The sequence below is a fragment of the Patiria miniata genome, unplaced genomic scaffold (assembly GCF_015706575.1).
Source record: "Patiria miniata isolate m_02_andy unplaced genomic scaffold, ASM1570657v1 HiC_scaffold_1, whole genome shotgun sequence".
In the NCBI taxonomy this organism is placed as follows: Eukaryota; Metazoa; Echinodermata; class Asteroidea; order Valvatida; family Asterinidae; genus Patiria; species Patiria miniata.
The window spans coordinates 30,543,047-30,561,065 of NW_024037047.1; the positions used below are offsets into that span (position 1 = coordinate 30,543,047).

Below are 18,019 nucleotides of genomic sequence, written 5' to 3' on the forward strand. Positions count from 1 at the left end.
TGACAGTGTATAAAGTCTAGTGTAGTGTTTTTGTCTTCAAATCAAGCTCTGGAGCTCAGTCAAGCGGATGGAATAAAGCCGTCCGTGGACAAACAGGTTTGGCACATGACATTTTTAAACTACCATATCTCAGAGACAAAATATGCATTTGCAATCATTTTTTTCGTCACTTATGTTTAAAGATCAATATTTTAATACCATTAAATTGAATTCTTGAAATATGCTCAACAAATAGGTGAAAATTGCTGTCAAAAAAGGGTTTCCTTCCGTTTGCACCATCCTGTATATGTGGTAACTTTTTTGAAAGGTCAAATGCTACAATACAGAAAATGTGATACGATCAATCTACATGAGTCGTTTGTCAACCCTGGTTAAACAAAAAAAAATATTACAGATTTGAAAAGAGCACAATCTCAGCACTACTGCTGTAAAAACCGCATGCTGATACCATCTTTAGTTCAAAAAGTATGGAAGTGGGAACACCAAGAGATGTGATAAAGTGATGTGATGAATTGGCCCTATTTTGGCCTGTATCTCCAAATGAAAAATCCCGACAAACGACTCATTTAGCTTGATCGCATCACAAATGTGCATACCAGATTTTTAGAACATGGCGTACCACACACCATAGTGCCATACACCGTTCGCAAAACAGTGACGTTCGTTTGAACACGGCTAACCCCTCTGGCTATGGCTCGGGCCACAGCTAAGGACTAGGGAGTGGCTTCCCATCTGTTATAAAAAGGTAATAAGTGCCTGAGGCTTAACCACAACAGCTATCAAATCAGGCAGGACTAAAACGCCCTTTTCCCCTAATTAGCCACAGTTTAACAATGAGATGCCCCATGTAGTCAAATAAAAAAACTGATGCAAGATCTTGGATAATCCTGGCAGAAATTGAAACTAAAAACCTGAAAATCTGATTTTGTTATCGGACTGACTGAATATTTGAAAACAGGTCATTAAACTGATTTACACTGCAAAGAAGCTGCACTGAATAATTGAAACGAGTTGGAATTTGTGATTTGCCAAAAGTGCCAATAGGTTTTAACACAAACCTGGGGCCAATTTCACGGCGCTGCTCTTTGCTTAGAAAAAAGTCTGGCTTATAAAAGCAGGTTACCAGCCAAAACTCCGTGTGATGTACATGTATACAGCTCGTGATTAGTTTTCAGCTGTTGTTTGCTTAGCATGAAAATCACATGGAGTTTTGGCTGATAACCTGCTTATTATATAAGCCAGACTTTTTTGTGCTTAAGCAGCGCCGTGAAATTGGCCCCAACTGGTGAAGTGTTCACATATTGAACACAGAGATTGGCTGTTTTTTTTTTTTAAATAAACTAATCTCTTGTCTATCAGCAGGTACTAGGCTGATTATTAAGGTAATCTGACGCTTGGTCTAGCTCCCCATCTTCCTGTGATTTCAAGCTGCTGTTGACAGATTCGGTCTCCTCCCCCGGATTTATCGTTATCCTCAGCTCCGAGTCTGAGTGAGTGTCACTGGGTGTGTCACCCTGTGTGTCGCTGTGTGCGTCCGTGTCCCTCCCCCCACTTGGGAGGTCACAACAGGCCCCAGCTGACGGCGTATCGTTTTGAACCGGGGACCGGTCTGGGCGGTTTAAAGGTGTCCGTTCGTTGTCGGCACACTCTGATTCGTTGTCCTGCTCTTCAGCTGTGCTGTCATTGTTGATGCTGTCACTGTTTTCCTCGTGACACTGGCACTGACACTGGCATGGAATGAACGGGTCGGTCTCTGTGCCTTCGGCTATGACGCAACAGCCGCGTTCGTCAAGGTCAGTGCAGGAGGCGTGGTGGCATTGGGACTCGCTATCCTCGCTGGCAGCCATTCTGTTCCCGTCTCGCGATCCCTCCTCAGGGCATCCTCCATGACGTTCGTCATCTTCCACGCTGTGCCGCTCAATGCTCACCTCGCTCTCGGTGCAAGTGTGCTCCCCCCGGCTGCCGCCATCGCCGTGGTTACTGTCATCACGGAAATCCCTCATAGGGATGCTCTCCTCGTTACGGTGTGAAACTGGTAATGTCCTCCCGTCAAACTCCGTCCCAAACATGACCCAGTTTTGCGGATAGGTGCCTCCTAGGGGATCCGGGACCTTCTTGGAACGGCGGTAGCGCGCCATGAAAAGAACGCAGTTGATCATGAAGGCTAAGATGGCAATACAGAAGATGCCCAAGACGACGTACATGCCAATCTCCAAGGGACTTAGAGATTCCTCCGTGTATGGATAATCGCTGTTTTCATCATCCGAGGCATCCACAATGGTATCAGCTTCTTGATCAGTATCGTCGATGGGGTCGTAAGGAAACGGAATGTCGATGGGGATGGATATAATCCCGCCTTCTGATTTTGTTCCTCCGCCCCCGCCTCCCCCGTGCTTTGGTCTCTTATCATTGGGATCGTAATCCCCGCGGATGACGCCGTAATCCACGAGACCCGCTTCCGGTGTAAGCTTGATCCGTCCTCCTGCGTTATCTGCACTTCCAAGAACATCCTCATCCATGCCGTTCGGCCACCACTGCTTGGGCTGGTTGGAGAACGACACGTTGACGGGGATGACGTCAAATGCGACAGCGCTGTTGCGTTTGCGTCGCTGGCATTCCAGCGGCAGCGCGACTTCCAGCATGAGGGTGGTGGAGCCCTCTTTGATGGCAATCACCGTCGGGTGGTGGGGTGTCGACCCTGGGCTCTCAGCCACCATCTCTGGGTTCAAGGTGGTGATGACGGCCTCAAAATGCTTGGTGTCAATGTCTTGTAAAGCCACTTCTGTACCGTCGTCAAACTCTAGTCTAGCATCCATGACAGCTTCCTATGATGCAAAGACATTTAAAAAACAGTGACATAAGCAATTAAAGCAGAGTCACAGATTTGGGAAGAATAGGATTTCAGTAACAGAAAAGTAACAGTCACATCATTGTCTTGCGGTCTTTTTTCCAGGTTAGCCTGGTAGCTCAAAGCCCACTTATGGGTAAGATCACACAGGCTCGGATAAGGACAATTACACATTCCTGTTAAGCACAGTAACTGCTAAATAAATTCAATGCTTTTAGTTAATTATTCAATTTATATTTCTGGATGCTTGTTTTTGTGATATTATTTCTTTATTCTTAAAGTATTTTTTATAATGAGATTGAACTGTTTTACACTTGTAGTTATGCATTGATTTACATATATTTTTTATTGTACATGTGTCCGCAATTCGGCCTGTGGCTGTGAGGGACCATTAACCCAAACCACCCCAACTCCATCAAAATCCATCCCCCCATTTTGGTGGATTTTTGGGGACTTGGTCCAGAAGGCCTGGTGTGACTAAATATTGATGGAGTATGATGGACTTGGGCCTAATGGCCTAAAGCAGTGCTAGGGGTGTCCCATTGATTTTGCCTAGCTTCCTGTACTGCTATTGTGATAAAAGCCATGTGTTGCAAGTCCATGAATGTCAACCAGTGTGTCAGTGGTGGATTCCATTATGTCATATACAGTTTTGTATTAGACGCACAGAGATTGATGGATTTTGATGGAATTGGTCCAGTTCCTAGTACAAGACGCTAGGGAGTTAGGGTTAATAAACCAATTCCATCCAATTCAATTCAATCTTGGGTTACATTTCTTGCCTTTTTCTCCCTATGATGATGTTCCTCATATATTCTCCAATGGAGCATACCGGTACATGTTCAAAACTGAAATCACACAATTTTGACCGAGTCCAACGAAATAGTGGAGAAAAAAGAAGAAGAAGAAAACAACAAAAAGAAAGTGTGAACAACAAGAGAGCATGATTCACACTGTACAATATGAACCATGCTTCATAGGTTAGAACACTGCTGTTGCTATGGATTGACCAATCAGCTTTGAGGATTAAAATCTGTCTCAAGATAAGGCCAAAAAGTTCACTAACCTGGAACTCAGCAAACAGAGCCTTGTGTGAGGTGACCCTAGTCAGGCTCCTGTCTCTGCCTCCATTCTCTGGACCCAGAGCCACCGACTGCATGGTGAGTCCGGAGACTAGACCAACATGGAGTTCAATCACTTCCACTTTGTTGTCTGACACTGAGATCGTGGCTTCGCCAAGAACTTCTTGCCCATCTTGACCAACAACCTATGTAAGGAAACAGAAAAGAAAATGAATTTTTGACCAAGTTTTGCAAGGGAGACTTGTAATGAGAAAGTGATAAACATGCTAAAAGAAAAGTTTACAACGATTAACCTTTTTAAACCTACTCAGATCCACTAGGATATTTTAGGGGTTTCTGTAGGATTGGGGAAGGTAGAACCCAGCTACCATTATTTTACTTGGCAGTGGCAGATCTAGTTTGGGCCCCCCCCCCCCTCGTTGTCAGCCGCTGACTAATACTATAATACTCAAATGGAGCCAAAAAATAATAAATGGAATGCTAAAGTTCCTACCGTAAATGTATTCTCAAATTGCCTTACAATGCAGGAGAAAGCATCGTACATTTCAAAAACTTTCCCGGACGCCCTAGCAGGGCACGCCTCCACTCAACCCTTGACAAGTCTCATTACTGTTTAATAAAATGAACTTCCGAAGGGCAAAAGAGATATAGGCATTAACCAAATGTGGACTTTCATGAAGTGGGCTACAGAGGGCGGTATACATAAGCACCATAAAGGGTGCAGATCTGTAGGCCCAGAATTTCCTACGCGGGCCAAATCACGATTTGTATGCCCTCAAATTTTCAGCTTTTAGAGCATTTTGAGGGACATGAACTTGAGGATTTGTAAAAAAGAAGGGTGGAAGCCGTGCAGAGGACTGCGAGCTCGTATTTCTGTGAAATTTGGATGAAATTAGGCCCTAAGAAGGCTCCATTTTGGAATGGAGTGTAGGCATCCATTTTCAAAATGGTGATGGGGATCAGGGCTGCTTTTAGGGGTGATCATTTTTGGATGGAATTTTCTCCCAAAAGTCATCGGTTAACGCCCAAAAAAAGAACAGAAAAGTAAAGATGATGAAATAAGCTATCAAACACTTTGGAGAGTTGTGAGAATTTAAACAATTTTTGGAAGTATGCGTAATTACCAATTATCGAAAAGCTCTATGAAATTGACAGTGTTATAGTTGAGTCCATCGCACGACCATCACAAAATGATCCCAAGACCAACACAAGACCATCACAGAAATCCTCCTCCTCTTTAAACACCGTTCATCCTCAATCCTCCAAAATCCTCATGTTTCTCAAACACCATTCATCCTCAATCCTCCAAAATCCCCCAAAACCGCCAGGAGGATTTTGGAGGATTGAGGTGGGATAGGGTTAACGCCTGAAATAGACAATTTCTGTGGTGTTGGTGTACCCCATGTCTATTTTTTATTAAATTTTCATTGCCAATCTCACCTGGATTTGGGTCATGCCCTCTGCCAGACCGGTGACCCTTGTGCCTTCCACATGGGCAATGGTTGGATCCACAGTGAGTAGCTGGTGTCTGGTGTGATGGGTCACTTGGTGGCGTATGTCGTCTCCGTACAGATACTGTCTGTGCCCAGTCACGCGGGGAACTGTCAAATTATCAAAGGACATCACAGAACATTTCAAATTTAGGGGGAATGACTATTTGCAATTGTCCAATTGATTCCTCAAAATGAAGGTTTTTTTGTGAGGGAGGGAGGGTGAGGGATGCTTCTTCATATGCTGCTTGCAACTCGCCTGTTAATTGGTAAATATTAAGGGATGCCGATAACAGAAGTTTCAGTAACCATTTACCCACTGTTTAAGAACATTTATCTTAACTTTACTTTAGGCCAAAAAAAAAAAGTCTCCGGTTTCTGGTATGGAGCTTGCCCAAAAAGTGGTGCGGTGACGCGGCTTTTTTTTTTTTTTTACCGTGTTTTTTTTGCTTCAAATGTCGGCTGATGACTGCAAATGGTGCCCGACCATGCCGACTAAACTTAGTGCAAATATATGGGAGTCTAGAGAGGCCACATAAAGCTTATTCTCGATCATAACCCCATCTAAAAACACGTTAAAATTGTGCAGCAGCAGGATTCCAGTCAAACCAGTGAGTTTGGCGGTTTTGAGACATCATCTTTTATTGAAAAAAAAACTTTTTCATTTCGCCGACGCGCATGGCTACGGCGACGCGCGCGCATACCAGAAACCGGAGACTTTTTTTTTTGGCCTTACCTCCTTTTGAAAGAGTTTCGTGCACTTAATTTTGGAGGATATTGGATTGAGAGTATCTCTGACGTGACTCCTTCTAAACAAGCACCCTCATTTTCACAAAGTGTTTTATTTATCAAATTCACCACAAAATTGTAATCCTGATTGGTCGATCCATGGCAACAGCAATGTGATATTATCCTACATGTATATTGCACAATCCATCTCTCACTCCACGTATTGTAAGATATGCGTGGTATTCCTGCTACAGGCAAACGTAATACATGAAGCATACATGTAACTGCTCAAAAAAAGTTCCTACAATGTGCTTGTTCCATCTTTACTGTGTGTCAAGACCACTTAAAGGGAAAATACAACATTTGCAAACATCAAAAAATAAAACTACCAAATCATTTTGAAATACCTTGCTGGACTGTTAGTGAATGACAGTGTAAAGCATCCTGTAAAATCATGGCACCTGGTATACTGTCATTTTCAAGAAAAGTGGTATTTTTGTATCAATTTCCAACGCTGATCGGCCGATCAGCGTTGGAAAAAACTGTTTTTTTTCCCCAAATACTGGCCCCAATTGACCATCGCACTTGTTTGCAATCGATTACAAACCTATGAACGGGTACGAGCCAGCTAGACTGGTTCCCTGACCTTACAATTCCCCAATGTATGTAAACTGCTCTGTTTCTTCTTATATGGAGTCAGGGAACCAGACTACAGGAAAATGATTGTTTTTCTTGGTTTTTATAGCATTTTTGAACCCAAAACCTCAAAAAAGTCAGTGTAACTATATTTGCTATATATTTCCAACCCCCCAATTCCATCCATTTCTGAAAATTACAGCAAAAGCAAATGATGTATATTCCCTTTAAAGCTATAGTCCATCATTTGCAGCCATCCGAAAAAGTAACTGGCGTAATTATTGTTGAAAAACATACTTGGTTGAAAGATAGTAAGGGGACTAAACTCCCTGTGAAATTAATCTTTCTGGCAAGCTGTCATTTTGAAGTAATCAACAAAAGAAGGCATTTCCAACGGTGATTCTTAAGAACCACCGTAGGAAAATTTAAATTAGTAGTTCGTTTTGTTATTCGGCGCAGCGCGCGCAAGCATTGGCACGACGCACACGCACGCGCGGTTGCTATAATTAGTCGGATCAGTGCGCGACATCACGTATAGTTGCAATTCAAAACAATTCAAAACATGATTCAGCAACTTTTGATTTGAAATTGAGATCCTAGAATGCTGTTTTTCTCGGAATATACAGCTGAAGCTGAGCTGAATCTTCATCAGGTTGGTTGTTCAGTATTCTTCATTAGATTTTGAACACTTTTGTTGCTTCAAACGAACAAAATGCACAAATTACAAATGATGGACTATATCTTTAAAGATAACTTCATTTTTCCACTTGCACTTGGAACACAGAAAATGTAGCGTGTCTCTGTTCCATTTAGCCTTGTGGCATATGGAATCCAGATGCACTACATTGTTTTGGGTTCCACTCATGCTCATGGGATAACTTATAATGACCTAAGGGACTAGACTCCTCACCAGTATTAGCTTGCGGAGCGTAGAACCTGGTATACACATCCACCTTGGATTGTTGATATCTCAGTTTACATTTCCCCTTGGCCGTGTTGTCTCTCCCAGTGTCAGGCTGCAGGTTGCCTGGCCCTAGGAGGCCTAGCGTCTCCGCACCCAAGTCCAAGGTTTGCTGAGTATCCCGTCTGGACCTGATATTCATTATCATAACCCAAAACGAACTTATAAAATTGAAGCAAGAAAGTTGTATACAAATTGTTATTTTGTTGTTAAATTATACATGTATAGCAAAAATAGTTTTTGTCTGATTGGGGTGGGCCAACAGTTTGAGAAATTAAAAAAAGGGGGAGAGGGGTGGGGTATGGGGGTGGGAGGGGGTAGATTCCCTCTGGCTCTAGGGGGCGCTGTTCAAGCATGTATGTATGCACATTTGAAGCCATTACTGCGGTTGCACCATGTTCATGCACAGGTGGTATGCCCGTGCTCATTGTTAATTCAACCAATAAGTTTGTTTAAATCACATGGTCAGGTGGACTGTATGCTAGTGAGCACAGCGCCATTAGAGTTATTGTGATTGCTGGATTAGTCTATGCAGATTGTGCTACCGTTCCTCGCACTATTACAAACAGGTAAAAACCTATTGCTCTTCACAAATGAACTTAGGCCAAAAAAAAAAGTCTCCGGTTTCTGGTATGGAGCTTGCCCCATTTTTTTTTTTTTTTACTTTTTTTTCTTCTTCAAATGTCGGCTCATGACTGCAAATGGTGCCAGACTAAATTTAGTGCAAAATATATGGGAGTCCAGAGAGGCCACATAAAGCTTATACTCGATCGTAATCCCATCTAAAAACACATTAAAATTGAGCACCAGCAGGATTCCAGTCAAACCAGTGAGTTTGGCAGTTTTGAGAAATCATCTTACATTGAAAAAAAAAAAAAAATTCATTTTGCCAACACACATGGCTACGGCGACGCGCGCGCATACCAGAAACCAGAGACTTTTGGGGGGGGGCCTTAGCACTCTCTGCTCAGTGCCTTCCAAGAGCAAAAGAAAATCATAATTCAAAAGCATATTTGAGTTGGCTTATTCCAATATTAAAATTTACATAATAAGTCGATGCTCATTTAGTAACTGAATATATAGTTCTGAAATTCTGTCAACTCACCGATCATTAGTAGTCGGGATCTTCCAGCCTCTGATCAGGCTAAGTTTGGGATCAGACAGCACCACCTCCAGTGGGAACTCAGGGTACCAGACATTGAATGCCCTGTACACCTCCCGCCCAGCGAACGACACGCGAATCTTCTTCCCGAGGGCGCCGCTCGTTTCGGTCCCGTCCACGTAGATTGCACTGCAGTCTTGCTTGACCTGTGGTTAAAAAAGTTCAGCCTCCATTCTCACAAAATTTTTTTTAAATGCCTTGCTCAAGTTATTGAGGTAATTAAAACTTCAGGAAAATTTCAGCTGTCATGATTTTTTTACCAAAATAATTTGATTCTGGCAAAAAATTCCACATGAGGTAAGAAAAACAATTTACCACAAAGGAACACTCCTTAATGTTTGGTAAAAAAAAATCAACAGTCTGATAGTGCCTTTAACCTTAACTCCCTTGCATGATTTACTAGGAACCATACACATCCTTGCAAATTCCAACACCATATGGGAAACTGCACACAAGTATTTCTGTCTTTGTTTCTGGAGGTGTGCCCAACCCAATGTAAAAGACTGTCAGTTTAGGGGTACTGTACCCATCCAGACAGATTCCAACAAAAGATGCCGCTGGGGTTTGATGGGTTGAGTTCCGTTAGGGTTAATAAAGACCACAAGGAAATATCCAGTGGAATTTACAAACTTCTGGAATATAAGAAACTAAAATGTTTAACGGCATTTCCATTGAAAGCAGATAATGGATGTTTTCATATCTTTTCAGCAGATAAATGTGTTGAGATTCTGGGAAAGGATGAAGAAAAGAGAGGTATGATTTTTCAATGTGATTTTGGGGTGAAAGTTGCAGTTCATTATAACTTCAAATAACGTTCACGTTTTGTACAACATTTTCAAAACAAGTCCTGCTACAACTAGTATTAAAACTTGTATAAATAAAATAAATGATTCAAATATCAATTTAAGTTGTTAAATTTTTGAATTAATCCCCCCCCCCCGTTTTTTTTTTTGGGGGGGGGGGGGGTTGACCAGAAAATAGACAATTATGTCAAACCAACACTTGTAAGCATCATGAAAAGATTGGACTAGCTTGTTTTCACCACTCGAATCATAAACATTTCGTGGAGTTTTAAGATAATTACTTTTGAAATTCGCCTCTTTTGATACATCAAGGCTTTACCGACCAGCAAATATCAAACAAAGAGAGCAGTTCTCTCCCCCCAACAAATTGGATAACTTCCGACACCATTAACTGTGAAATTGCCAATTTGGAATAACATCCCATGAAAAATTCTTTGGATAATTTTTTTTTTACGACTCAAGTGATTAAAAAACTGGAGTTATTTCACCGTATGCTACACCATTAAAATTCAGAAATGCTGGCCCAGTTGCAAGCTAATTTAACGCTGAAGGACAGATGGCCATTTTGTTAACAATTTGTGGCCTTGCTCTACAATTGGAAAAGGGGTTTTATGACCTGTTGACGGAGAATGGTTTCGGTTTGCTAGATACAATATGTGCATGAAAAAATAACTTTAAATGGACCATTTAAAGGTCTTTCACTTAAAAAAATAAAATAAACTGCCGAATATACATCTAAGCTGTGAATTTTCTCCTACAATGAATTTACTTTCTAAAAAATAGCTGCATTACCAGTATTGGCCACAAGAGGGCAGCATTTATGATTTCACCACCTCTCTACAAGATAATTTTTTTTTTTAATTGACCAGGCCCCCTCCTCCCTTGGTCATCGAGTGACGAAAAATTGTGAAACTCGGTACATGCATAGAACAATTTAAGAAGAACATACCCCAGAAATTTCACTTAAAGGGTTTTAGAATTACACGTATAACTAATTAATAAGGGAATAAATGTGTGTTCGGGAGGTATTATAACACTCTGTTTAAGACCGGTTGGAGTCTGGATGGGTAATTATCACCCATCCAGACTCCCTACAGTCTTAAACAGAGCATTTATACAGACTGAACCCATATTTATTCCCATTCATAAATACCTTTTCGGTCAAAAAACCTTAGCTTTTCGGTCCAAAACTCACAACAAGTCAAAAACTAGACGTTGCCAACCATTTTGTTCAACAATTTTAATTCATGTTTTAAAAAAAAACACCCCTCTGACTATAATGTGGAATGCCCCTCCAAAACTTGTTACCTTCAAGGTAACGTCGCGTGTACGTCGTGTGTACTGTGCGATGTCGCGCAAAACGCAGCTGGGCTGGTGTAGTGTGAATTTCGGACCATGAAATACTGATTCACTGGTAGTATTGCGCATGCATACGTGAGGAATGTGAACGTTCAACCAATGAAACGCACTTAAAAGGCACTGGATTTCATGGGAGTCCAAATTTCATGTGACGCTGGAAAAGTGTTTAAGACCAGCTAGCCATGTCTTTATCATCCATTTAAGACCGGCCACGTGACGGCTGTCGACCAATAGGAATGGCTATCTTAGGTATTTATGAATTATTCTTTAAGCTGAAGCTGTAGACAGAATCAAGATTTTTGAAAATGCTAGGATTCTGAACCACGGTGGTCAGAGCCCTAGCAAGACAGCAGCACTCCAAACCCGTATTTTGTAACCACATATAATACCTTGAGAACGTCAGGATCCAGACTGGTGCACTGCGCAGAGGCCGTTATGTTCTGCACCTGTCCCGATTGTGTCACCGTGACAACGCTCATGGGTAGCGACACCCTCTGCCTGTTCAGAACGGCTGTGTTGACGACGTCATCCGCCTGTACAACAGCGAAACAGGAAACGGGCTATTATGCCAAAGACTGAGAAACGATCCATTTAACATGGCATAAAGCCTATTTTAAGATCGTTACCCGCAGCCAGAATTTCACAGGCTCCATTTGTTAACTGAGGAAATCCTTGGGGAATTTTGAAACACACTAGGGGCGTGCATTGGGACCGGGTACCCCAGTACCCGACCGCCGATATCAGGAACTGCTTCCAGATTACAGGATCGGGTACCCGTAACCAACTTTTACAAATTCGTTACTTCTCAGACAATGAAAAAGAAAGGTTTTGAATGCCTTTTGTGGAATTTTCAAAATGAAAACAGGTGACATGGAAAATCAAAACAGATTTAACGTTTATATGTATGTGCATTATAACATGCAACAGATGACGTTCATGAAAGTTGCAGTTTACACTGTAAAGTTATAAAGCCCTTCAGACACTTCTAGGATGTGAATTTTGGGGTTAAGTTTCTTTTACGGGAACTCGGGTACCCGTGTTTTACTCCAATAGGGTACCCGGTTCCCGTACATGTACTACGCGTAAATGCACAACACTAAAACACACAGAGTACATTAAAACAAATACATTTCATAGTGTCTTTTTTGATCGATATTCTTAAGGCCAAAAAAAAAAGTCTCCGGTTTCTGGTATGGAGCTTGTCCAAAAAGTGGTGCGGCGAAGCAGCTTTTTTTTTTTTAACCGACTTTTTTGCTTCAAATGTCGGCTGATGACTGCAAATGGTGCCCGACTAAACTTAGTGCCAATATATGGGAGTCCAGAGAGGCCACATAAAGCTTATTCTCGATCATAACCCCATCTAAAAACACGTTGAAATTGTGCAGCAGCAGGATTCCAGTCAAACCAGTGAGTTTGGCGGTTTTGAGACATCATCTTTCATTGAAAAAAAAACTTTTTCAAATCTGTAGTACGCGCGCGCGTACCAGAAACCGGAGATTTTTTTTTTGGCCTAAAGTTGTCTTTTTTTTGTGCATGCACGTAATACAAATTTACTCTCCACCACATACTGGTATGTTACACAGCTACATTGTACATGTGTATTGCTGATAAACCACATACGCTCAATGTAAATACATGTAATAAACATGTACAGCAAAGTTGTGTCCTAAAGTTTGGTGATATATCCGCTTTGATAATTTCTTGTAAAAAAAAAGCAAGGTACATGTAGAGACTTTCCAAGAAATATACACAAAATTTGAGAAAGAAAGGTTTTTGGTCGACGCAGACTTTATATACCAGTAATTAATTTTGACAATCAACAAAATCTAGAAAATGTTCAAGTCTTTTTTTTCAATGACAAGAGCAAATGATATGCAAATCATTTGCAATCCTCACCCAATGTGCCATTGAGGGGCCATTCAAAATTATCAATGTTTTTCAATTTCGAACTTTTTTCCCCCTGACCCACCCACCAAAGTTATTTGCCCCCCCCCCCCCCAATTGAAATTTAAACACATCGATCGTATTGAATGGCCCCTAAGACTTTGAAAAAGTACAAAATGGTTTTGACAAATTCTGGCTTTCTTTCAAACCCTGGCCAGATTAGAAGTGAAACATTTCGACGAATATTGTAGCCTGCAAGCTGACCACCCTAAAGTTAATGTTGGCCTGTTACCATCAAGACCGGAAGTCATCAATTTTTTTGAGTAATTTCCTATTAAAGTATCTGACGTCAGTGAAATTTACTTTCATTTCAAATGAGTAACACTGAACTGCAGTTGTTCTGAGATCATGAGTTGACAGATGAAACAAATCTTTTAACTTTCATAGTACACGTATTTCCAGACATAGAGCAGATCCTTGCCACAGTTTCAGAAAAAAGTTAATCTGTAAACACAGCTTAGCAAATTTTTCATGCTAAGCACAAATCATCTGTAAACCAGTCACAAGGAACATTGTGACATTTTGACTGCTATGACCTGTTTTTGCTAAACAAATAGTTTTCTCTGCAAAGCAAACTTCTGTGCCTGGCAGCCTCATGACACTGAGCCCCAGTGCCGCAACCCATTGTTGGATCCGGAAAAGCGCAATGTCACGCTTCCCCGCACGACGCACTGGCAACACGGTAATTAATGGCGGCGCCGCGGCGCTCCAGGTAGGTTTAGCAAACCAGATGAATCAGTCGGGACAAGTTCTGGTGACGACTGTTCGTGCGGATCAAAGACAGGTGTTAGCGGTGGGGCTGATAGACACAGAGGCTCCAAATTGAGGGCGGGTTTGGGGTGGAAGGGGGACGAAGGAAGGGAGGTTGGAAGGACGGACATTTGAAAGTTACATGTAATTCTTCAGAGAGTCGCGCTTACTAACGCTCAACACCTGTGGTGCAGTGCTGAATGCCTGAATCTGTTGGTGGCCGAAGAAATTCAAACTTGAATAGCGATCACAATCCTGAGAAGGCGGTTAGCTCGTTGCATGGAATCGCAACTCTGGAACTTTCAGCAAAGGCAAAGCCAGGGCTTGATCAAAACGTTTACCAAAATGAGACAAAATAGGTTGTTGCTGTTTTTCAGAGGCTCAAATTTTATACAAACACAATGGTTCAATCTCCTTTGTAGAAGCTCAATACCTTTAACTGTTTTGTTGAAATTGAAGAAAAAAACAGTTGAAGGATGAAAACCTGTAGCCTTTTGTAGTGGCCATGCTTATGTACAAATGGCCACTACAAATGCAAAAAAAAAAAAATTTCAGATCTGGCCACCAGTACTTTAGGCTGATACAGACACTTGTTGGGATATGGTAGCCGAAAAATAAGAGGTGTCCGAAAGTTTCAATAGCCTAGAAACTAAGACAAGTGTAGCAGATAAGGTATCAGGTATTTGTACATGTACGCACGGCTATGGGTTTTGCCACTGGTGTATCGCAGCAAACAGTCGTAGCCAGAGACAACAATGTCCGTTTTGACCAGGGCCCTAATCAGGGTGTGTCAGAGTCTAAGACGGTGACGGTCATTAGCTAACACCTGGTAAGGTACATGTAATACCAAAATAAAAAAATATCAAAGAGAATTACAAATCGCCAGACAGTCTTTTCAACACTTGTTCGTCACAGGCCTGCAACTGATAACATTCTGGCACCAGGGAGGATTCCAGTTTTGAGGCAGGATTCTATTTGCGGTGCCGGCGCAGCCTTGAAACAGCTTATCAAGTCGTTGAAGCAGGAATTCTGGGTATTGTGAAATGTCAGTATTTGGTATGGTTCCCAGTCAGTGCAGGCAGGGACGACAGGCATTGGTGAGACAGTGGCTTGTCCAAAACCATCTCCCGTGTACTTTCATGTCAGCGAAAAAAATAAAAAAAATAAGGACGGCCCATCCCCAATGTTAAATCGACTTAATCTTGGGATTTTCCAACTACAAGTGCTGTTTGCAGGATGTATTTTATTTCTCTTCATTCCAGGCTTGTAACGAGTCACTGAATTTTGTGACTCGGGTCGAGTCGAGTCATTTTAAGGAAGTGACTCGAGTGGAGTCGAATCATTAGGTCAAGAAAATCAAGTCAAGTCGAGGTGAGTCACAGTGTGTGGTCGAGTCAAGTCGCGTCAAATTTATGCTCGAGTCAATTTGAGTCACTGTGTAAAATTTTTTTAAAAATAAATTACAGAAGGAAGAAGGAACATGAAAGATCTAGTAAAGATCTACGTAGTTAACCTGAAGTGAAACTTCGTTTTTATCTCTTGTTTGGCTTCGAGTCTGGAACAATTTATACGCTGGCAATGTCAAAACCAAATTGCAAAGTGTACGCGAAACTATTTCTGGTTATATTCATGTAGAAATATATCTGATTAATTTTCTAAAGCAGGAGTTCCATTAAGGGCTTAAGAAATCACACAAGTATTGGGATATGCGTTTAAAGTCTGCTTCCAGGATAGTAGTTTGTGAACTACGTGATAAAACAACGAGGTGGGACTCCGTGATATGGCGTATATTTTGAACGCGATAAGCGGCCACAACTTGACAGTAACGCAAAGTAAACAAAGGCAAGTCATCACAAACGTAATATATTTTGGGACTCGAGTGTTAGGATAAGACAAGTTGAGTCAAGTCTTTTGATGAGGGACTCGAGTTGAGTCAAGTCATTTAGTCGCAGTGACTCGAGTCAAGTCGAGTCAGTTACCCAATGAGACTTCAGTTGAGTTGAGTCGCCAACAATTGTGACTCGAATTGAGTCTTGTCTTTTGATGAGGGACTCGAGTTGAGTCGAGTCAGTTACCCTTTGGGACTTGACTCAAGTCGAGTCGAGTCGGTTACCCGTTGGGACTTACCCAACCAAAAGTTACCCAAAGACATCATGCACATGTTCTATTCACTCGACCCTGCAGTTGTTGTGAACGACCGCAACAGTCAATCTTCTGACGAACCGGTAGTCGCACCAAAATGTTTTGAACATCAAACTTTAATTTTCAAATATTAGGGAATACATTTTGTTCAGTGCAACTTTGGAAATGCAGTTTGAACACACGTACCCCTGCCTGACATTCTCTGTCTAGAACAACACCGGAAAACAACACATGAACAAGAAAATGGAGATGAACATTTCAAGAATTTACCCAAACAACAGGAATAATGGACTGCCCAGAAGTGGAGGCCACCGGTATGGTTGTGACGACAGTGGTCGTGTGCTGCTCCTGCTCGTAGTCAATGCGCCAGTTGACCAGACGAGAGCTCGACGTTGTGTTCTCAATCTCAAACTCCACGGTGAATGCTTGAACATCTACTGAAGCTCCACTGTGGGGAATTAATGAAAACCAACAAAACCATTTGATTGGTAATACCGTATTATATTTTGAAACATTATTTTATGAAGAAAAAAAAACGTTAGCAGGGCCTGAATAGCACTGAAAAATTGGAGGATTGAAATTTGCATAACCACATGTACATGTACGCTGAAATTTGATCAGTAGTGAAAATGCAAAACATAGGTTCAGACTATAGCCAATTTGTGATGAGATCAAGCTAAATGAGTCATTTGTCGACCCTGGTCAATTTTTTTTTTTAAACAGATTTGAAAAGAGCACAATCTCAGTATTACGGCTGTGAAAAACTGCATGCTGGTACCATCTTTAGTCCAAAAATTATGGAAGTCAGAACACCAAGAGATGTGATGAAGTGATGTGATGACGTGGCCCTATTTTGGCCTGAATCTCCAAATGAAAGTTCCTGACAAACAACTCAGTAGTTTGATCGCATCACATTTGTGGAGCATCCATATGCTTAGTGGCCAATTTCACAGAGCTGCTTAGCACTGAAATATGCTAAGCACATAGATTACTTGCTTGGCAGAAACCGGTTACGAGCCAAAGTGTCATGTGATGGATATTGTTGTAACAGGTTCTCCGCTCTTTTTTTGCTAACCACACAAAATTTGCCAAGCATGATCTTCTGCTCAGCCACCCCATTACCGAATTAACTTTGCATTTACTTTTGTTAACGTTTAGCAAATGTTTTGAATACCGTTTAAACATTAAGCCATTTCACATACACCTGCCCATTACATGTACATGTATGTCTGTACACTGGCATGACTGACATGATAAATCAACAAAGAGTTACAAAGACTTACCAGTACATACCCCAAATGTAATCAAGTACTGCGTTGCTTCTAAGTTTTGTTGATTTAGTAGGTTTGAAAATATTGTTAATTATCTGTACTATGGATGTTTAAGGAAGAAAGATTGCGTAAACGTACCAGTAGGTCCCTTTTTTAAAACTGTAGGTTTGGTTTAAACGTTTTGAAAAAGTTGTAAACCGATTTAGGATTTGTTTCGTTTAAACGTGTAAACGTCACATCCTTGATCCTATCTCCCTAGGTATTTTTGTTAGGATGTAACCTCAATCCAGCAAAATCCTCCTAGGATGTAGCCTCAATCCTGCAAAATCCTCCAACTGCCTCAATGTAAAAATAGCATACAGTCTCAATCCTGCAAAATCCTCTGTTATTTCTTGAATGTGGTCCTTGGAGGGCTGACCACTGCCTCAATCCTGCACAATCCTCCAGCAATCACTGTCAATATGTTGAGGCAGAGCCAGTGACATCCTGGAGCAGTGCGGAGGATGTCAAGTATAATATAGGCCTAAATTTATGCACGGCTGAGCATAAACAACACAAGGTCCGGCCCAAGACCTTGACACAGTGCATCCTAAGAAATCAGAAACACACTTTTGCCATGTGGCCTCATGACAATCCTGCAAAATCCTCCATTTTGCAAAGAGGATTTTGCAAGATTTAGGTAGGTTAGGGTTAAAATTGGAACATGTTTATTTGTCCTATTTCTGATTTATTTGCAAAAAAAATTAAGCACCGTTGAGTTGACAAGACTTTGGAAAGCTGTGAAGGACTGGTTGCTATTAATCTGATATTCTCCCATTGCCACACCTGTCTGTTGCCCTAGT

The 18,019-nt window shown here is 41.5% G+C and overlaps 1 protein-coding gene across 1 annotated transcript in view; it reads right to left on the reverse strand.

The window, feature by feature from the left end:
• Window positions 1-1,237: 1,237 nt before the first annotated feature.
• LOC119728628 (transmembrane protein 132E-like) overlaps window positions 1,238-18,019 on the reverse strand; it is a 65,196-nt gene continuing 48,414 nt past the window's right edge. The window contains exons 4-10 of the mRNA XM_038200943.1: window positions 16,177-16,354; window positions 11,460-11,603; window positions 8,852-9,054; window positions 7,696-7,877; window positions 5,371-5,531; window positions 3,915-4,115; window positions 1,238-2,825 (exon numbers count right to left, since the gene is read on the reverse strand). Coding sequence (XP_038056871.1) covers window positions 1,356-2,825; window positions 3,915-4,115; window positions 5,371-5,531; window positions 7,696-7,877; window positions 8,852-9,054; window positions 11,460-11,603; window positions 16,177-16,354 — 2,539 coding nt within the window. The 3' untranslated portion in view covers window positions 1,238-1,355. The remainder of the gene's footprint in view (window positions 2,826-3,914; window positions 4,116-5,370; window positions 5,532-7,695; window positions 7,878-8,851; window positions 9,055-11,459; window positions 11,604-16,176; window positions 16,355-18,019) is intronic.